We start from the raw sequence: 21,634 nt of genomic DNA, 5'->3' as shown, positions 1-21,634 counted from the left end.
CGAAAATTTGATCTTAGATCAAAGGGATTTGATCTGAGATTCAAAACCTTTAAGGTTCTGATTTTAATTGATCAATGGATCAATCTCGATTTTTATGGTTTGGGGATCGAACTTATAGAGCTTCGATTTACGCACTTAGGGATTGATCTATTATCCTATGGCTTTCATATTAGAGATTATATTTTAGGGTTCCATTCTTTACAATCAACCAAATTCGATTCATTATGTTCTTATAATTCGAAATACCTTTAGTTTAGTTGTTTGTAGAAACCGAACCACCAAGAATAAACCTCGAGCTTAGACATGATCGGGACGCGAGCTGGCTGGGACGCTAGCTGTACACGAGCTGTCTTGGACGCGAGCTGGAACAGAGTCACGAACGGATTAGGGTTCGTCGGTATCTTCGGGTTCGGATTAGGGTTCCAAAGCAAATCGGCGCGCACTCTATCTGTGCCTGAGGGCGCGTCGGTGGTCAGATCGACAAGCGGTTTGCACTGACTGATTCTCCTCGGCCAGGGCTTCGATTTGATATTTTGATCTTTTTCTGGGTCCTCACGGTTTGGGAGAACTTCCTCTTCGAAGTTCCAAGGCATATTCCTTTTCATTTAGGGTTTTGGGTTTTAGCGATTTGGTTTTAGGCTCAGAGTGTTAGAGGCTATCGTGCTGATAACGTGTTGTAAACTTAAGGATTTAGAACTGTAAGTTTATGTATATTATTAATGAATAAGTGTTCTCTTTATATAGGGGTTACAAGAGAGATAAATGGAAATACAATAATAGGAAAAATTACAAATCATAAACATCAACGAATTAGGAAATAGGCAAGTTATAGCCGCCTCTCTCTCCTCTCCAAGTCTCGCGGCCGCCTCTCTCTCTCTAGGGTTGGACCGTCTCTCTCTAAGTATATGGACCGGTTATGGACCGGACCGGTTATGGAGATCCACCGATTGATTTATAACGGAAAACACAGCAATCGGACCCTAAATAACTACCAGGAAGAAACTATCTGCAACTACATGTCTTGTTTGACTTTAAACATTTAAACAAAATAAATTAAAATAATAATGTCTTGTTTTTAAAAACCCATTTTTAGAATCCAACCGTTAAGGTTGCTCTAATGCAGTTTGTTTTTTTTAGTTTTAATATATATTTAAAAAATTTCTCTACAATATTATATTCATTTTTGTTTTGTTAGGATGGTATCTACAACGCACCTACAAAATCTGGTCGTCTCGTCTATAAACACATGTTTTTAGTGGTTGGATATGGAACACGGAGGTCAGATGGCATTCACTATTGTAACAAATAGTGAAGTCATATATGAATTATGATAGATACATAAATTACATATATATAAAACAACTCACTGGACTTTTATATATCTTCAGTGAAAGTTAACGATCTACAAGAAAATCTGCTTTCAGCCGCAATTTTTTTTTGTAGCTATGATCAATATTTTGTGGCTATATGACCGATAGACAAGAATAGCTACAAATTTGTTTTTGTAGCGTCGTGGATAATCATCAACTGCGGCTATTTGTGGTAGCTTTTCTACAGCATAACCACATCCTTATTTTGTAGCTACTATCTATAAATAGTGGCAAATATATTTGTGGCTATATTAACCACAAATTGCAACTTATTAAATTGTGGCTAATTTGTAGATTTTATAAATTACGAATTTTTTTTGACATCAATATAAATACAAATTTCTATATAATAAATCGACAAACAAATTATTTTATTTACATCAGTATTTTTATTATGGTTTACAAATAATAATCTGGTTTAGAAATTAAAATTGGTTTAAAAAAATGGTTTACACATTTGGTTTACACATATAAACTGGTTTAGAAACTTAAACCTAAACCTAATGAAATTAACCTAGACTTATGTCTTGTATAGTCTTGCGCCGTCATGACCAAACCTATGGTTGGAGCTGAAGGCTGGTCGTGTTGCTTAAACCCGTCGTTCTTGGCTATCACAAGCTTTACCGGTGATGAAGAAGCGACTTCAGACTGAAGTTGAGAGCGGCGAGAATACGAGGCTTGAGCGGAGGATATCTACAGATTCCGGTGAGTTCCGATGAAACCAACTCCGGAGACTGAGTGAAGCCGTTGAAGGAGGTTTGAATTGAGACTAAAGCTGAGATTACGGTGACGAGTTGACCGGTATGAAGAAGATGCGACTTGAGACTGAAGCTGAGAGCGGCTAGATTTTGGGGCTTGAGCAGAGGAGATCTGGAGACCGAGGTGTAATCACTGAGGAGACATGAGTTCGACGAACCAGATCCGGTGACTAACGCAGTAAATCCATTTAAGGAGGTACTAACCGAGCGACGGATGAGAAAGGGGAGGAAGAAGGTTATTAATGGGCAAGCAAGAGACTAATGATAGTAAAAAAAAAAAGATAAGAGATTAAGCACATCATCATCGACTCATGTCTTGTATGATGATGTTGGTATTGAGGAAGAAGACAATATTGATACAAGAGGAAGAAGGAGATAAGAAAGAATGAAAGATAGAGAATGATAACACGGAGAAAAAAAAAACAGAAAGAAGGGGAAAGAAATGAAGCAATCTGAACCATTAGATTGAATTTAATCAATGGTCCAGACTGTAATCCGCACCTTTGATGTACTGCCCAATTAGAAATAAGATGGTATTTTAACCTTTTTCTTTTGAATATATATGATAATTGGTTATATCTTAATTTTGTCTATAGTGTGCCGACACAAAAAAAAGTCAATAGTTTTATTTAGTAACTAAAATTGATTCATATAAAAATATCGATTTTATGAATTGTGTTTTGGAATTTTGATTTGGTTTGAAGATAAGAGTTTAGGGGGATATGTATAAGGTCAGAAATTAGGGTTAAAACAATATATTTTAAAAATAATTAACAATTATATTTTATAATTTAGAGTTTTAGATTTAAGTTATAAGCTTAAATATTTATGATTTACTAAATATCATATTTATTTATAAAAATGAGATACGTATTTGATATTAGATACATATATATATATATTTAGGGTTAATAGTTTAAGGTACATAAAATGATTATATTTGAAACTTTTAAAATTTTGTTATATATGTTTGGTTTTTTTTTAGACATTAATCTTAGATGAATTGTTTGTTTAAATTTCAAAAGTTTGTTTATTAAAGATTAAATGTTTAGGGTTAGAATATACTTGGAGTTTGAGATATGTTTAAGGTTTAGAGTTTGATGAAAAAAGTTATTATATTTGAGTTTATTACAAGTGTTGGACTTTTTTAAAATGTTATTATTGTTTTTTATTAAATATAGAATTTAAGATTTACATTTTATAATTGAAAATTGAATATTTAGGGTTTATAGTATGTTTAGGGATTAAATTTTCTTTGAATAGCCACAAATTTTGTAGTTACTATATGTTTCTACTTCTTATTTTGTAGCTAATTATGGATATAATTTGCTACACTTTAGTTTGTGGCTAATCGCGGTTAATTTTTTTCAAATAGCCACAACATTAAACTTGTAGCTATTTAGCTACGTAAATCTACAAAATAGCTATAAGTTACATATTTTAAGAAGTTGTGGCTATTTTATAGCTATTTGTGGTTTGAAAACAGCCACAAAAAAAATTAGTGGCTAATTTGTAGCTAAATACAATTTTTCTTCAGTTCAAAAAAAAATACAATTTTTCTTGTAGTAATAATAAACACATCTCACAGAACATAGCATGATATTATCTCTCATAAATATTTTATTCTGACAACGTTTTCTGCAGTAGTTGCACAATGGTCGAGAAGTATTGCTTTTGCAAAAAGTTTGGTGCTTGTACCCATATAATTTATAAAAATGACCATGCTTCAGATATGGATCCTTACCAAATAAACAGTCAATATGAACAGTGATGCAACATTCATCACACCAATAGATCACGTTTGTATCTCTCAAATCATGTTCGCACACCTCGCACCAACTTTTCTCACATACTTCTTCCCCGCACAAAACTCTGAGAAAGTGTTTGTCATGCTTATACCTTACTTTGGACGGCAAGGTCGTGCATTTAAGGCATATAATATAATCGCATATGATGCAGTTTAGTTGCTTCTTACATTTTATCTTGCATATGTGACATATGGGCTTTTCTTCTGGGTTCAAAGCTAGATACAAGGGATGCTCATGACCTTGGTAATCAAATGGTTCAGATATTGAAGCACAACGTATATCCAAATCGAAGTTGCATTCCTTTAAATGACACCCGTAATTAAATCCACCGCATACACGACCACAAGCATCGCAACCGTAGCAACCAGATTCATATGGACTCACAAGCTTCAATGTAAGAGGATGAGGATGCAACGCATGTTGTAGTTTGCGGCCATATTTTGCGCATGTTTCATGGAGGATGAAATCACACTCAATACAAGAATAGAAATCACCTTCAAATATAGGCAGAACACACGCTTGACAAAACTTATTTTCGTCATAAAGCATGCTGACTTGGAGGTAGAGATGATGGTCATGAAGAAAATGAAGTATCACTCCTTTAGATATCATAATGAATGGTACAACGTCTTCTGTTATATCATCTTCTTCTGGTACACCTTCGAGATCTTTCCCGTCCCACATATCTTTTCCTAGAGCACATATTGAATGAACAAAATAATCACAACACTTATCACAAGTATATGCACCGTAACTGGTCTCAATACTTTGGCGACAAACTCCACAAAACCATTCCCCGGACTGGAGAGAAGTAGTGTAGGAGATACGATGGCGGTGACGGGATATTTTGATGATGCGTGGAAAATACATACAATCTTTATGAGCTACAAAGTTGCATTTGACACATATGTAGGTGAAATAATTTTTTCTCAACAAGCCACAAACGTTGCAAGTTAAAGAAGCTTGTCTGGGGAAAAAGGTGAGAGGATGGTCATGTCTTTTTGGTTGGTCTATAACAAAGGGTATTGGTCTCATTGCACAAACAGGATGCATGAAAACTTCACATATGTCACAATAATAAAGTAAACCACTTGCTATTCTTTCACAACATAAACATTTGATGATGGGGGGAATATACCTACGATAGTAAAGTTGGAGAGAATGCTGAGGGTGATAAGGGGATTTTATTTTAAGTGGAGACTGAACGCATTCTCTGTGATACTTTTCATCACAGTAAACACATAGATAATAGTCTGTGCCAAAATCTACACCGTTGCATATGTCACACCCACCATCTTTTTCAAACTCTTTATTGTTGCACCAAAACAAAGGGTGTACTGAATGGTAGGTATAACAACACTCCGGCGAAGAAATGATCGGATGAAAGGTGTAATGCTGAGTGCGGACTCTAAATGCATCACGCCATCGTTCTTTAGGACATAAGAAAAGAGACTGAAGAAAATGGTTGTTGATGAATTTATTATCTGAGGAGGGTGGGCTTTGAATTTGCGGTATAGGATGGTATTTTGAATGGTGATATTCCAGAAATGATTTACCATCATTTTCTATTAGATGAAATTCACCAACGATATCCATTTTCAGTCTCTATTTACAATATTTTGGTTTTATCTAAGAAAAATGCTGAATTGTTTGAATGATTTGGTATACATAATTAAAGCTTTGAACAATTCTCTACTATATATAATTTCTCAATGGTGATCCTTAACTTCAGACACGACAAATATACTTTTCTTTGTTGTTGTTGTTGTGATATTGTCCTTTCCCCGCAAATTAAAAAAGGAATCAGCTTGTAAATGTTTTCTTTGCACATGGTTTTCGTCCTCCATAAAATTACTCTTCAAGTGTTTTTTTTTCTGCTATTCTAATTATACTCAACCACAAAGTAAATCTAGATTTCAGTTATTAGCTCGACATAGTTTTGTTTTGTATTAGATCTCAATTTAATTGATGTCTTTTCAAATGATTAGTTTTACAATATTATTTTATTATAAGAAACAGCTTTCTACAATAATATGAAAATCCGAATCACATGTCACATGTGTACGTTCAGTGCCGTGCCTAGTGTTTAAGGGGCCTAAGGCGATATGGGTGAATATAGTTTTTATGATAATTTGCAAGGATAATTAATATTGTAGTAAAAATATATTTAATATTTCATGTAAAATATTTATGAAGAGAACTATATATTACATAAAAAAACAAAGACCATATTAAAATTGTATATGTAATATTGTGTGATCTTTATCATTAATGCTAATTCCACTATAAAATATAAAATGATATTAAATATTTATGTTAAAAACTAAAAAAAAATATATAGCAAAAATGTATAAAATTATATTCAGAATATGTAAATATCAAATGAGTTTACAAAAATATTTAGCAACAAAAAGATGAAAAAGCTAATGATAGATAATAAAGCCCATTAAAGTAACATAAAAAAAAAAAAAAAATTAGTTCAAATAAATATGTAAAAATGTTTACCATGTAATATACAATTTACTAAAATGCAAAATTTTAACCAATTAAACAAAAAGATGGGGCCCTAAAGTTACTATGTGAGAGTGGGGCTGAGGTCATTGCCTCTTTCTCAACACCATATATAGGCACGGCTCTGTGTACGTTTAGCATGTAGATCAAAAGGAAATGATTTTTCTTTTTATTTGTTAATGACTAAAGGTTGCATGCGCGTGTAGCATACTTTTATTCTAAAGCATCAAAGTATTCATTGTTTTCATGTGAAGCTACCTTTGTGTCTTCGAGTTATGACCAAATAAATCAATGTCTTATTCATATGCTCTTGGTACCTCTTTCCAATTACCATACTTACAAATAAGTATTTTTTTTTTGTTTTGATAACCGTGGGGTGTCCTAGGCGGTAAGCCTAGACTAATCTCCACTAAATTAATCCCCACGAGGCCTTTTACAAATAAGTATTTTAATTTTAGTTTTTTCTTAAAATTTTATTAGATACCGATCTGCACTTTAAAAGTATGAATTATTATTTTACAAAATTTAAGTTAACATAAAAAAATATATTTTTATATTTATATAAAATTAGAAAATTATTTAAAGATTTCAAGGTTTGAAATGTATTTAATTTTTATTTTGTTTAAAGTATAAGATTATATAATATGTATTATGATGTCCTTATTTTAATTTTAAAATGTTCAAACCGTTTTATAAAATCATATCATATTTTTACTAAAATTATATATTATACTTGAAGACATAAATTTATTTATTTTAAATATATATATTAGTGATATACTGTTGGATAATATTATTAAAAATTATGCGATATATGATTTTTATGAATATATAATTATAAATTTTTTGGTATTAATATATTAACTGTATTTATTCTATAGAATATTTTCTTTCACAACGAAATTTTTTAATTTAATTATTTTTTTGACAGTTTTTTTACAGTAATTTAATTATTTACATTTTATTATTCATGATTATGAATGTGATTTCATATTTATGAAATTAAAAAGTATATTATATTCATTTAATTATTATATTTTTATTCATAAGAAATATTAACATGCACAAAATTTAAATTAATGTATCAAGTTATTGATTTTAGATATACTCCCTATGTATAAAGATTAATATTTACATTCCTCTAAAATATAATTTTAAAACTATAATTGTAAAATTATTCAACCAATTTTAAAAAAAACTGTAAAATTTTACTAGTTGAACAATTTCAAATAAAGTTAAAGTTAATTTAAAACTTTAAACATCTTATATTTTGAAACAATATAAATCTTCTAAAATATCATATAATTTGGAGTGAAAGAATATTAATTAAACAATTTAAATATACTTATAGAGTATATATATATATGTATATATCATTAGAAAATTATGTAATGCAATTCTTCAAATGAATTTAAAATAGATTTTTTCACCAAAAAACACACTAAAAAGAAAAAGACTAAAAAAGTTTCATTAACGAATGAAAAAACTGTTATACCCTTACTTTTTATAGATATATAAATATAAATAATTATTTAAATAAAGAATAACAATTAAATAATTTTTTATAGTTTTCGAATAATACTTTTTTGACTTTGAAATTTTAATAAATTTTTTTTGATTTTTTTTAACTTTTTTCAAAATTTTGTTTTGACATTCAATAATTTCTTTTAAAACTATTTAAAAAAATTATTTTTATTTTTAAATACTTATTAATTTACTTTTTAAAATCCTAAACTCCACCTCCTAAATTCTAGCTTTCAAATCTAAACCCAAAATTTAGATTAATTAATATTGGGGTATAATTATCTATTTATTTGGTCATTTTAACATTTTAATCGTTGAAAAGATCCATAATTGAAGGCATAAGATATCGGTTTGGAGAAAAGCTAACCCACCATATGGAAAGGATAAAATAAATACATTGCAAAAGGCTCTTGAAGAAATTCATAATGATTTCTCCAAAACAAATGATGAGGTCTTGGAAGTTTCTCGGAAACTACAGGAAGCATACCGGGATGAGGAACAATATTGGGAACAGAAAAGTAGAACGAAATGGCATACTTCCGGTGATCGGAATAAGAAATTTTACCATGCTCTTACTAAACAAAGAAGGATTCAGAATAGGATTACTGGTTTGTATAATGAATATGGTATTTGGGTTAATTCGGAATCCAAGGTTGAGGAAGTCGCAGTTAAATATTTTATGGATTTGTTCCACACTTCATCCCCAGAGGATTTCGTTAGTTTTTTAGAGGAAGTTCCTACCTCGATAACGGATTCTCAAAATCGGAAACTGATGGCTGCGGCTACGGAAGAGGAGATTAAAGAAGCTCTGTTTATGATGCATCCAGAAAAAGCCCATAGCCAGACAGAATGACAACATTTTTCTATCAACAATCCTGGTCAATCATCAAGGAGGATGTGGTGAATATGGCTAATAATTTCCTTAATTCAGGAAATTTTGAGGATAAATTAAATATGACAAATATGTCTTATTCCCAAAATGGCAAGACCTAACCGGATGACTGAACTGCGGCTAATTAGCTTATGTAAAGTTGGATACAAGATTATTTCAAAGGTATTATGTCAGCAGCTCGGAGGTTTATTACCAAAGCTGATTTCGGAAACACAGTCTGCATTTGTGTCGGGAAGGTTAATTTCAGATAATATTCTCATTGCACAAGAAATGTTCCACGGTCTCCGTACAAATAATGCCTGCAAAGACACATTTTTAGCAATCAATACGGATATGAGTAAGGCTTATGATCGCATTGAGTGGCTTTTTGTCAAGCGACTACTTTTGAAGATGGGTTTCTCTAATGATTGGGTAGCTCTGATGATGCACTGCATCTCTTCAGTTAATTATAAGGTTCTTTGAATGGGTAGCCGAAAGGGCATATTGTCCCAGAAAGAGGTTTAAGGCAAGGAGATCCGTTGTCTTCGTACTTATTTATTTTATGCACCGAAGCCCTTATAGCAAATATTAAGAAGGAGGAACGAGAGAAACGTCTCACGGGGTTGAAAATCGCGCGCGGCAGCCCACATATCTCCCATCTTTTATTTGCGGATGATAGTTTATTCTTTTGTAAGGCTACGAAGGAGGAGTGTGTAGTAATTTTAAAACTGCTAAAAGATTACGAAGCAGTTTCGGGCCAACAAATTAACTTTCAGAAATCATCTATACAATTTAGTCACAAGGTTCCAGATAATATAAGATCGGATATTCACAATATTCTGCGAATTACCAATTTGGGGGGGATGAGCAATTATTTGGGTATTCCGGAAAGCCTTGAGGGGTCCAAAATACAAATTTTTGGTTATCTAAATGACCGAATAAACAACAAAGTTAATGGCTGGACAGTTCGGTTTCTCACAAGAGGGGGAAAGGAAGTTTTGATCAAATCGGTGGCTGCACCGATGCCAACGCATGTAATGTCATGTTTCAGGCTCCCTAAAGGAGTAACGAAGAAAATAACAAGCACCCTCTCTCATTTCTGGTGGGGTGGAAGTGGAAATAAAAAAGGAATTCATTGGCTTTCTTGGGATAAAGTGTGTACTCCTAAGGAAGAGGGGGGACTGAGTTTTAGAGATCTTCAAGATTTTAATACAGCTCTGTTGGCTAAACAATTCTGGCAGTTAATAGATAAACCAGATTGTTTGTTTTCTAAATTTTTTAAAGGACGCTATTTTCGGAGTACTGATCCTTTGGACGAAAACAGATCATATTCATCCTCTTATGGTGCGAGGAGTTCTCCTTCTGCTTTGCTTTATGTCGATTTAATCCTACCGATTTGGCTTGTTAGACCGGTTGGAGTTTCTAGTTAGTTATTAGTTGATGTTGTCAAAAAAAAAACACTTGATAACTATATCTATATATATATATATATATAAATATGTTCGCCTCTCTCCTGTGATGCCACCTAGGATGCCACGTCAGAAAGTCATGCGTTCTGGAGCTGACACGTGTTCAGATAAGTAAAACTCTGCGTTTCATTTAATCGAGTTATGTTTCGTTTGTTCACATGTTAATGAGCTTCTAAACATTTAATTGGCCCAACGGAGAGAGGTTGTCTTCCCCAATGGCGTGACCAAAAATTAAGGATCGTGTCATCTTTGATCTACACCAGCTATGGAGGAGATATGATGAATTGAGTGGATCAAATCGACGTGAAAAACCTATGTGCCAAGCTTTAATTGCGTCTTTTCGTCTTCTGTTGTAATCTTCCGAAGCGTTACGTAACAACCTTCATAAATGCTTCCATGATTTCTCATTCATTGTATCTCGCTTTATCCCTTTTTCCTACCAATGAATCTCCACCTATAAAAAGGTAAAGCTTCATCTCTTGAAAATCATCTTCAGAAATCCAATAGCATTCGATATTTTCTCATTATAATAGTTAACTCCTCTGTTCGACTTGCTGATCTGAATTATGGGTTGTTCTTCCACCTTAGAGGTGAGGTTGCTCAGTTTCTGAGAAATTGACATGCTTTTTATTGATTCTAAGATATTTTATTTTTAAAACATATCTTAGTATTGAAATAATTTGTCTTTACGAAGAAGGTTGTATAATCTCAAAAAAAAAAAATTGAAAAATTGTATCCTAATGAGGGACTCTTTGATAACAACAAAGTGTCTTTACGAAGTCAAAAATATAAGGACATACATATCCCTCAGTTATGCCATCGATATGGTAAATGTGCTGAAGGAATCATGACAGAGGAAGATGTTGTCTTGAGAGAAAGTTCAAACAAAAAATATGGCATGAAAAAGTATAAAAGTTTCCCGTTTCCTAAATCTGAGGAACATGTACTCATGAACCAAAGTGGTCATCAGAAGAGTTAAAAGTTTTTTTTTCTGATTTCTTAATCTGAGATGTGTTATTTGTTTTGGTTTTTGGAACTGTAGAATGTTATATCTTATGTGGAAAGGGAAAATAAATACTATGGAACTAAAGTAACTATAAATGTGTGGGAGCCAAAGATACATCAGCAGTACGCGTTTACTTTCTCGCAGATATGGCTTCTTAGTGACTTATTCATAAAGTATCTTAACAGCATAGAAGCTGGTTGGCAAGTACACTCAGTTAACTTTTAGGGAGCGTGAATTTGATTTTCATTATCTTTTCTGTATAATGATTTGTGTGTTTTATTACAGATTAGCCTGATTTATATGGTGACAAACTGACAACAATACAAATACTCTTTACTTACTGGACTGTAGGTTCTTTAGAAAAAAAATTATGTTAATGTTTTTAAAAATTTGAAGCTTCTTAAAATAAATATAGTATTATTTGTATAAACTTTATATTTTTACTATGTCAAATTGAAATAGAAATAATGAGAATATTTCTATTATTACATTTTTTTAATTATTTTTGTTAATATTGTATTATTTAACGATATAGAATAATGAAAGTTGTTGTCATTTTAATTCAAATCAAAAATGTTTATTAATAATAACAATATGATCTTAGAATTATTTCCATTATTTTTTGTTTATAATATTATTTTCAATACGTAATAATTTTAAATGTTTCATAAGTTAATATAAATTCATGTAAAATAATTTTTATCATAACTCCGATCCTAGTTTATGATAAAACAATTTTAGGGTCTTCCTATGAAACTTTCGTTTGATTTTTAGATTTTGGCTTTTGATTTTCAGGTTTTGGTATTTGATTTTAAAATTTATTTTCGAAAACTTTGATATTGATCTTTAACTTTTATATTTCGAGTTTTGGTTCTTGGTTTTAATGTTGTATATATAAAATATCTAAATTTATTTAACATATATGAAACACAAACAAATTAATTTACATATTGTTAAAATGATATCTTATAAGAAAAAACTTGTATGTGTGTTTTTTCAATTAATTAAAATCTAAAATATACAAAAATAAAACAAAATTTGGTTTTTTTTATTAAAAAGTCATAAAAGTTTTTTTTTTTTTTCCCTTCGTAAGCCGATCAAAATTTTGAATAAAAAAATCGTTTTCCTAAACTTTAGAAAAAATCTATTAGTTAAAAATTCTGATTGGCAAAAAAAAGAAAAAACGATTTTTACAAAATCAAAAAATAAAATCTAAAAATTTTGATTGGACTAAAAAATACTATATTTTTGGAAAAACAAAAATCAAAAACTATTTAAACTAAATACAAACAAAAATCAACACCTAAGTTTACATAGATAGCAATGGCAGCTTCAGGATCAGACCGAGACACTGGTAACGAGGCAATACACCCTAGCGGAATCGAAATTCAACAGCGGCGACTTGATCTCAGCTCTGAATCACGCGCGTAAAGCTCTCGCCTTATCTCCGGACACGGAAGGTGTATCCTCCATGGTCACCGCCTCCGACGGAGATGCGCCGGAGTGGTACAAGATTCTAAAGGTAGTGCCTTTCTCTAGCATCGATACTATAAAGGAACAGTATAGGAAGCTAGCTTTGGTGTTGCGTCCTGATGAGAATCCGTATGTGGGGTGCGAGGAAGGGTTCAAGCTTGTGAATGAGGCTTTTGAGGTTTTGTCTGATAAGGTTAGGAGGAATGAGTATGATATGAGGTTGAGGATTAGGATTCAGGGCGAGTTTGGTGCTTGTGATGGTGAAACGTCGACGTTTTCGAATGGAGCTTGTTCGTCCAAGATTATAACTTATACGAGGAGGAAGAAGCGCGTTGGTGAGGGTGGTGAGAGCTTGAGAAGAGTGAGCGAGGCAGGGGAGATGAGAGAGGAGGAAGCAGAAGCTTTGAATGCACCTGAGAGGTTGGATGAAGAGATGATGACTTTAGCTGAAATGCAATCAGTGTTAAAGAGAAAGAAACCGAAGGTGAAGATCACTGAGAGAAGTAGCACAAGAGTCTCTAGAGAAGAGCATGACATATCTTCAGGTGATGAAACTTTGATGGAGATGAGTACTAACAAGGAGAAAGAAGCTTTAAAGAATAAGAGTAATAAAAAGAAGAATAAGAAGACGAACCGCAAGGAGTTAAGTGAGGTAGTGGATTTAGAATACGTGCCAGGGGTTAATAGGAAGAGGGATCGTGGTAAGTTGAACCAAGAAAACTACATGGCAGACGAGGATTGTGAAATGTATAATTTTGATAAAGACAGGATGCCTAGAAGCTTCAAGAAAGGGCAGGTTTGGGCGGTGTACGATGGTGGTGATGATGACAGAATGCCTCGGAGTTACTGTTTGGTAAGTGAAGTCGTCTCTTTGAACCCTTTTAAGGTATGGATCACTTGGTTAGATTTTGAGAGTGAGAAACTGATCTCTTGGGTGAAGATCAGTTCTTGTGGGAGGTTCAGGGTTTCAGAGAAAGCTTTGGTTGAACAAGTGAAACTGTTCTCTCACGTTGTCAACTGCGAGAGGGTTGCACGAGAAGTATACCAGATATATCCCAGGAAAGGCTCTGTCTGGGCTGTCCACTCAGAGACTAGTCCAGGTCTTCAGAGAAGAAAGACTAGACGGTATGAGATTGTTGTGTGTTTGACTATGTATAGCGATGCGTATGGCTTGAGTGTAGCCTATTTGGAGAAGGTTAACGAGGAGTGTAGCAACTTGTTCAAGAGACGGGATTACGGGTATAAAGCGGTCAGATGGGTCGAGAAAGACGATGTTGCGGCCTTGCTCTCTCATCAGATTCCGTCCGAGAAGCTGCCGGAAGATCAATCTCGAGCTGGTCTGAGAGAGTCTTGGGTGCTTGATCTTGCTTCTGTTCCTCCTGATTTGGTTGCTGCCACTTTGTAAACATAGAGATGCTTCTTCTTTTCTTTTGTTTCTACTTATCATGCATGCTAGTAAGCAAAAGAGGATGGTGTGTAGACCATTTTTTGGTTTCTCTTAAAAGATGTGAAGATTCTGATTAATGAGGCAAGAAAAAAACAATTACAAGGAAGGGGTTGAGATCTAAATCATATGGATCATCAATCATGTTGTTGGGTAAAAGTCTTAGATTGATGATGATTTTTCGATGTTCAGTGCGGATTTAATAGACTGCAACTCGTGTAGAACATCTTGCATTCCTTGGCTCAAAACTTCGAATTGTTGTTTTGGTATTTGATACATCACTTCACCCCCTTCACCTACGTGTTCCTCTAACTTCATTATCTCGCTCATAGCCTTCAATGTGTTCATCATCGCTTCATCTCCTCCTTTGCTGCTATGTCGAGTTTCTTGTTTTGTATGAGCTTTGATTCGTTGATCAGCCACATTTCTCTTAAGAGCAGGAGTGGCTTTAGATGGGGGAATCTGATGGAGGCTAGTAGCTTCAGTGGTTCTCTTTGGGGCCTTCTTGCTTGTTAATGAAAAAGAAACAGAAGAAGATGATGAATCCTTTGGTCCTTTTGAAACTTGTGGTCTTGGTGACTTACCAGGTAATGCTTTTGGTCTTATTACATGAGAACCTGCACTAGCCAGCAACAAGTTAGAAACAAACAAAAGCGCGTCATAATGAGTCAATGAGATAGAGCTGATGTTAACACATCATTTACTTTTAGACGTTTGCCTTTGAGGGAGTGACTGTCGAGTCTTTGGTGAGCTAGCAGGTGAACCGGGAAGTAGAATATTCACATGGCTATGAGCCTTTATCTCCTGCGAGACCCTTGGTCCTGGTCCTCCTTTACGTTCTTTGACTTCATCCACTGATCTTCCTGGAGTCTTTGTCAACTTAGACAATGGCTTCTTGACCAATTCAACCTTCTTCAAAGGCTTCGGTTTCTCCGAACCTGTGAAACTCTTTGCAGAGCTGCTTTTATCACTCTCTGTCTTTAAAGTTCCTCCCTTCAACTCTGATTTTACTCCTCCTGTTTTAGAGGTTCTAGGAGGAGAAGATTTAACCATTGTTGTTGTTGAAGTTGTTGTCTCTGTGGGTTTCTCTTTCAGAACCTTATGTGTACTTCTCTTAGCCATGGCCTGTAGAGTAGTAACAGACTGTTTCCACCATCTTATATACTTAACCGTAACATCAGCTCGCCGGAGCCTAGACGGAATGTAAATCATTTCATCTGTAATCGGTCTTATATAATCCTTCCAAGCCAGCTCCGGCGACTCGGTCAGCACCACGGGAACTACTCCAGGAACATCCTGATCGTAACCAAACTGCAACGCTACACGGTGAGGATAATAAGGCTCAATGCAGTTCAAACCCACCAGCTTAGAGCATCTCAAACACCGGCCGAACGCCACAATGTCTTCATCCTCCAAAGACACCCAACAGTCATCTTCTAAGTAGAACTTAGGGAACTTGAAGTTCTTCAAAGGTTTTGTGTACGGACGGTGATGGAAACTCTCCTTGGCGGAATCAAGAACGGTTCGGATACTTTTGAGACTCTGGTTTGCCTCTTGACCACCGCCGTGATGGTGCCATAGAGCCATTCTTGGCTCGTGAGGCTTTAGCTGGCTAGGCTGGCCTGGTGGCCGTATGTCTATGATCCTCTCCCAAGCCCACACTTGCACAAACTGAAACGGGGATGTAGCAGTAACCACCGTCTCTTCCTCTCCGGACCCACCAACAAGTTGCTTCTTCAAAACTCCAAGACTGCTGTAGATCCCGGCAAGAACCGCAGGAGCCAGCGCAAGCCTAACACCTCTAGCGAGCTGAACCGCAGCAGCAAAGAGCTTCTCCCTCACGAGATCACCTGAATTAACAAAGTGGAGTTAGCCTAGCGGTTAAAACCAATGTTCAAGAAAATTGCTAGGTAAGTAACGTTTTGTAGATTACTAGCGATTATGTGAATTGTCCAGACCTATGTGAGGTTTAGATGGTAACGAATTATTGATTTGTTATATTCTTTTATATTTATGTAAAATATTTTAGCTTTTTGGTTTAAGTTATAAATTATTTCGATGAATTATCAAAATTAAATATATAAAATAAAAAAAATTAGACAAAATTAAAATTTGTACCAACATTATTTTTTAATTTAAAACAATTAGACTAACTCGAATCGACTTAGACCGATTTTAACCTGTCTAGAACAATATCATATAAATCAGATTTTAAAAAGATCATTTCGGCTAGGACGTGTTGCTACTTTATACACCTACTTTTGAAACATGGTTAAAATTCTTGGTGTATTTCATAGTAATGATTTAAAGGATCACGAGTTTAATTATGGGAAGGATTTGCTCTCTTAACGAGAATTAATTTTAAATGGTTTTAGAAGATGTACGTGCTTTCGGTTCAGAACCTCTAAACATTCAAAAAAGAAATAACCTGAATTAGGGAAGACGAAACGTGAAAGCCACGAAATCACGAACGCCTCATGCTCAATCTCATTCCCAGAGTTCATCATCTCCTTCATCCACAAACCAACGCAACATCTCTTCATCGAACTCGCCTCAATCTCACGCTTCGCTCTCTTCAGCTTCTCCTCAACAGACTTCATCGAGTCTCGTTTCACCGAAGCCAAAACGTTGTTCCCTATAGCCGAGAACCCACCGAGAACGACCATATCCTCCAACGTCACCGCCGCTTCTCCCCAAGGGAACACGAAGGAGTTAGTCTCTATGCACCATTTCTCCACCAGCGCCGTCATCAGATCGTCTTGCTTCGTTATCTGGTAACGCGACGCCATGATCGCGTCGTAGACTCCTGATCTACGCCACATCGTGGCGTTGGACTCGGCCATGGCGTTCACCCACTCGATCCAATTCACCGAGGGAGAGCCCCATCCGGAGAAGGAGAGTTTCTCTGGTTCTGACGTCACGAAGGCGTCGAGAGGAAGCTCGAAAACGTCGTCCTCTATGGAGGTTGTTGTGTAATTCAAGAAACGTGCCGTTCGGAGACCTTCGAATCTTCCTCCGTCGGGACACATCAGAGCTTGTCTAACTTGGACGATATGTTCATCGTCTTGATCTGAAGAACCTCGAGAATCCATCTGATCGGAGAAATTTTCTTGGGCTTTGAATCGATCTGGGTATATCACAATAGATAAAGGAGAAAGAGAAATGTGGAACAGCTAGAAAATTTAATAACTTGCGATCTACGTTAGGGCCAACGACGGCGGACTCTGACTTTAGCGGTTTAAACGTCTATTTTTAGAAAAACAGTTAAACGCTTTATAACAGAACTTCACATATGAACGGTTATAGATTTGGCTACGTTCATCTAATGGCTACAGAACTGCAACAGAGTTTTCAGTTTGTATGTAAACTTTTTTTCGTTTTAAAATTCTTCTTGGTACGTTAATAAGTCCATGAAAGTAAGAATAAGACGATCGATCGACTTAAATTGAGATGATTTTCTTGATAAAATTACGAGTTTCCTAAACTAAATTATATACAGATAGATATAAGGGAAATACATTTCAAATAAAGGAAACGTTTTAACATAAAAGTATTTTGATAAACATCAGCGACACTATTATTACTGAATTTGATCTCTACAGAAATTAAGATACTGAAGATCATATCGGTAGCAAGTTTGTGACCATCTTTAGTTTCTCAAAAAAAAAAAAAAAGTTTGCGACCGTCAAGTAGCTGTTCTATCAGGTTCAGTTTAAAGTTTAGCTTATGTGTTTTCCTTCTATCTCTGTTTTAGTCTTACCTTTTCGTATGGAAGAAAAGTTGTACTGTTTGGGTGCCATCTGTTAACCTTGGACTGCGTTTGAATATAGTCTTGTTTGAATTTTGATAACATACTCTTTTGCAAACCCAAAAAATTTCAAACGTAATAACATAACAGAGAGTATGTCTTATGCCACTGCCACTACTAACCAAAGAACACAGCACCACATAGTACAACAAAACACAACAGAGTAATATTGCAGACAAGTGCACAAATGGTAATTACAGTAGTTGCAAGATAGTATAGTACTATAATCAAACCATCTAAGAGGGCAGGCGGTATTGTAGGAGTATGGTATTTGCTCTAGTATATGCATTGCTTACTTGTTTCCCCTGAAGTAGATGTATATTTTCTGCAGAAATCCCAATAATAGTGGAAACACATTTAAGGCATGAACTTGTCTTATATGTTGGTTTGGTAACCATTAGCAGTTAAATAAAAGAAAAGGGTAAACTTGTATCATATTACCTGGAGAACCCACAGACTGAGAAGCGACTCCAAGCAGAAAAGACCGCAGCCGACAAAGTAGAAGATCTGCAGCAAGAATCAAAGTTAAGCTAGGCTAATAGTTGGCGACAAAAAATTGATCGGTGGTGAATATACAAAGGATGCCATGGTTAATACCCCGGCTAGTAAACTGCCTCTGATTACATCAATTGCTGCCAGCACACCCCTGCAGATTGGAAGACAATGAGGATCACTTGTCGCAACACAGGCAGTTAGTTATTATACAGAGACACATACTCTTGGACGAGGCTTCATGAGCCTAAGGGTTTAGTTATAATACAGAGACAAATAATGTTTCCAAATGACTGGTTAGTCGTCACACGACTACCTAAGATTCTTAGCTTTTCTAGTTCTCATCCTAAGTCATAATCGGTATTTCTAATCTATCAGAACAACTTACAACTTCCCATGTGAAAACCTTGTCAAACTAACTATACATGAAGCACTGTAAATCGTCAGATTAAGAAGAATTAGAGGAGCAATGGTTGAGACTTACGTAAATGATTGTCCACGGAAAATGATCGGAGGAGCAATGGCGGCAAATATGCAGAACCCAATGTGAATCTGTTAAGAGGAAAATATCAGTTATACAGAAAATAGAAAGTACACCTGCATAGAGTGAAGATGAAATGTGAATCCAATCTAGAGAAAAGAGTTCATTTCAATAAACTCACCAGGTAGAAGAAGAAAAACCAACCGAACTTCAAAGCGCTGTCAGTCCTGCAAGATGATAAGAAAACAATTCAGTTATAGGCACAGTGCCAATATGATCCAGTCTAGGGAATAGTCAGATATAAGCGAGGGCATCACCTCATTGCTCGGTAGAGAGGCCTGTACCATAACAGATATGAAATTGGACATCCAAGCAGCGCATAGATCGTGGCAAGAAAAAAGATTTTGACACCTGCCATTAGGATTTTAGAAACAGCATTCCAATCACAAACTTCATAGTGTGAATCAGTTATAGTATAAAAGCTCACCTCCTCCTTTAATCCAGCAGACTATCACTGCAATGACATTGAACACGAGACACAGAACTATACCTGAAAATTCAAACTCAAACAGTGACAAGCCCATTAGTTCACTGTTTACACAGCTCCTAAACAGGATATAGTTGCAACTAATGTAACATACCCAACCAACTAGCAAATGCCAGATACTGGAGCTTCTGTGCATGAACTGGTATCTCGTTAGCAATGTCGTGGTGTATGATAGGGAAAAAGGGTGGCCAGTTTTTATCGCTTGTCTTCACGCCAGCTACGGACACAATTCGATGTTGTTTCATTAGCAAAGAACAAGCACAATATTCAAAGCAAATGAAAAAAGTGGAGTGAGTCTCATGGAGTCAACAGGAGCTGACTTACACTTAGCAACAGCATCTTCTCTTCGTTTAATATCCTGAGTCAGTCATGGATTAAAGAGTTTCATGAAAATAAAATCAAACCAGCAAAAAAAAAAAAAAAGCAAGAGAAAACTATTTATAGCATGTGCTACAGAGTACAGACTGAGTCAAACTGGAACCAATTCGTATATTTCAAAGATTTTTTCTATTCTAACTATTTTTGCTTTGTGATTTTCAATCAAGATTTTCGCAATTTAAACCGTTGACACTAACCGTTTCTCTCTTCTTAAGCTCTGATTCCCAATCAGAGAGCTCTCTCTGTTTCTTTGAAGAGTCCTGCACCAATTCACACATTAGATTCCATATAACTGAAAGTGAGAATATGCAAGAGCGTAAAGTGCTCTTACATTCACCGTATCCAAAGGAATATCGACTGTAGCATCAACGTCGAATGGCCTAGATGCCACAGGCCTTCCAGCGCCGCCAGCTCCTTTCTGTAAAAGTACAACACACACCAGAAACATACACTCAGAGAAATCGATACAGTTTCGAGATCTAAGATCCGATCCTTTTAAGACTCTCGCGAACGAACATATGAAACAAGAATCTACATAACCAGCGCGTCGATCGTGAATCCGAAGAGAGTTGGAGGAAGTTTACCGAGAAGGGATTGACGATCTCGTCTTCTTCTTCGTCGAAGGGATTGGGATCGTGGTGGCGATTCATTGTTCACTTCAGATCCGCTGCAGCAGAAGAAAGTGTGTGAATGAAGCAAACAAACTCCACCGACTGACGGAAGACTCTTTCCTCTTCTCTCTCTCTTTTTGAACACCGAAGTCTCTTCTCCTGTACTCTTCCTTTCAGTCTCTTCCTCTCAACGCCCGCGGTTTCAACTCACCTTTATTTACGATATTGCCACCCACCACACGCTTTTCGGATCTGTTTAGTAGCCCAACTACCCAAACCAAAAGGCCCAGGTTTACTCCTATAAGCCACGCGCAGGGTCAAAAGTGGCACTCGCTTCAAAATTACGGTTCGTCAAAATTTTAAACTTATATGCTAAAACCGCAAAACATAATAGTAAATCATAACTTTTGGTCTGACCACCATGTGATGATACTATAAAGTATTAAATAAGTTTTTAAGGTTTTTCAATGGATAGCAATACACAATTAGAGAGATTGAATCATCCAATGTAATTCTACGGCCGACGTGTCCTTGCAGTTTGTTCAAAGATCCGGTTGGAAACCATCTTTTCTTCCAATGCGAGCGAATACTTGGAGGAAGTATGGAGGGCCTGACGCAAAAGTACGGAATGTACAACTCAATAGGATCAAATACTGATGGATCATACGCGAGACAAGATAGTGATGTTCGTTTCATCGACGCAGGTCCGGCGTCTGTGTCTGCGGCTATGTTTTTCATTAAAGTTTGTTCGTTTCATCGACGGGTACCTGCGTCTGCGTCCGAACGCAGCGTCCAGCGTCAGCCGCCAAAAAACCCAGCGATCACGACTTAAATTGCGCGTCTACTTAAACTATTTACCATTTTGCCCTTAGCCTAATTCACTAATTACCAAAAATACCTAATCTAATAGACGCAGACGCAACTTTTCTCCATTAGACGCTCCCGCTCTCTCTCTCTCGAATCTTGATCTCCAACCCAGCTATCTCTCTCATCTCTCGATCTCGAACCCAGCTCTCTCGATCTCGAACCCAGCTCTCTCTCTCTCGATCTCTCCATCTCTAACCCAGCTCATCTCATCTCGAA

At 35.5% G+C, this 21,634-nt stretch overlaps 3 protein-coding genes and 1 pseudogene across 3 annotated transcripts; 1 reads left to right on the top strand and 3 right to left on the bottom strand.

The window, feature by feature from the left end:
• Nucleotides 1–1,722: 1,722 nt before the first annotated feature.
• LOC106394703 lies at nt 1,723–6,762 on the bottom strand. Its single transcript, XM_013835275.3, has one exon. The coding sequence runs from the start codon at nt 5,530–5,532 to the stop codon at nt 3,667–3,669; it is 1,866 nt and encodes a 621-aa protein (XP_013690729.2). The 5' UTR covers nt 5,533–6,762; the 3' UTR covers nt 1,723–3,666.
• Nucleotides 6,763–12,640: 5,878 nt separating this feature from the next.
• LOC106392691 lies at nt 12,641–14,467 on the top strand (annotated as a pseudogene).
• Nucleotides 14,468–15,081: 614 nt separating this feature from the next.
• LOC111206599 lies at nt 15,082–17,907 on the bottom strand. The gene is made up of 3 exons (XM_048755440.1): nt 16,663–17,907; nt 15,173–16,084; nt 15,082–15,113 (listed from the first exon to the last, which is right to left on the bottom strand). Exons 1-3 carry the CDS (start codon nt 17,324–17,326, stop codon nt 15,082–15,084), a joined length of 1,608 nt encoding a protein of 535 aa, XP_048611397.1. The 5' UTR covers nt 17,327–17,907.
• A 184-nt stretch (nt 17,908–18,091) lies between these two features.
• LOC106396726 (secretory carrier-associated membrane protein 4) lies at nt 18,092–20,783 on the bottom strand. Its single transcript, XM_013837197.3, has 12 exons — nt 20,525–20,783; nt 20,272–20,358; nt 20,138–20,200; nt 19,887–19,920; nt 19,657–19,779; nt 19,503–19,565; nt 19,333–19,426; nt 19,197–19,242; nt 19,019–19,086; nt 18,640–18,688; nt 18,484–18,549; nt 18,092–18,367 (listed from the first exon to the last, which is right to left on the bottom strand). The coding sequence occupies exons 1-12, from the start codon at nt 20,588–20,590 to the stop codon at nt 18,335–18,337; spliced, it is 792 nt and encodes a 263-aa protein (XP_013692651.2). The 5' UTR covers nt 20,591–20,783; the 3' UTR covers nt 18,092–18,334.
• Between the last annotated feature and the right edge of the window lie 851 nt (nt 20,784–21,634).

The sequence above is a fragment of the Brassica napus genome, chromosome C4 (assembly GCF_020379485.1).
Source record: "Brassica napus cultivar Da-Ae chromosome C4, Da-Ae, whole genome shotgun sequence".
Taxonomy (NCBI): Eukaryota; Viridiplantae; Streptophyta; class Magnoliopsida; order Brassicales; family Brassicaceae; genus Brassica; species Brassica napus.
This window is presented reverse-complemented; position numbering and strand designations above follow the sequence as displayed.

Bases quoted from the DNA above. Each gene is read 5' to 3' on its own strand.
- LOC106396726 (XM_013837197.3), bottom strand. From the start codon at position 20,590: ATGAATCGCCACCACGATCCCAATCCCTTCGACGAAGAAGAAGACGAG. The intron at 19,780-19,886 runs GTAAGTCAGCTC...TTGTGTCCGTAG, and splicing joins AGAAGATGCTGTTGCTAAGT to CTGGCGTGAAGACAAGCGAT. The intron at 19,087-19,196 runs GTGAGTTTATTG...TCCTCTTAACAG, and splicing joins GGTTTTTCTTCTTCTACCTG to ATTCACATTGGGTTCTGCAT.
- LOC106394703 (XM_013835275.3), bottom strand. From the start codon at position 5,532: ATGGATATCGTTGGTGAATTTCATCTAATAGAAAATGATGGTAAATCA.
- LOC111206599 (XM_048755440.1), bottom strand. From the start codon at position 17,326: ATGGATTCTCGAGGTTCTTCAGATCAAGACGATGAACATATCGTCCAA. The intron at 16,085-16,662 runs GTTATTTCTTTT...TTGTTAATTCAG, and splicing joins TTTCGTCTTCCCTAATTCAG to GTGATCTCGTGAGGGAGAAG. The intron at 15,114-15,172 runs GTTCGGAGAAAC...CCATTGTCTAAG, and splicing joins CTCTGCAAAGAGTTTCACAG to TTGACAAAGACTCCAGGAAG.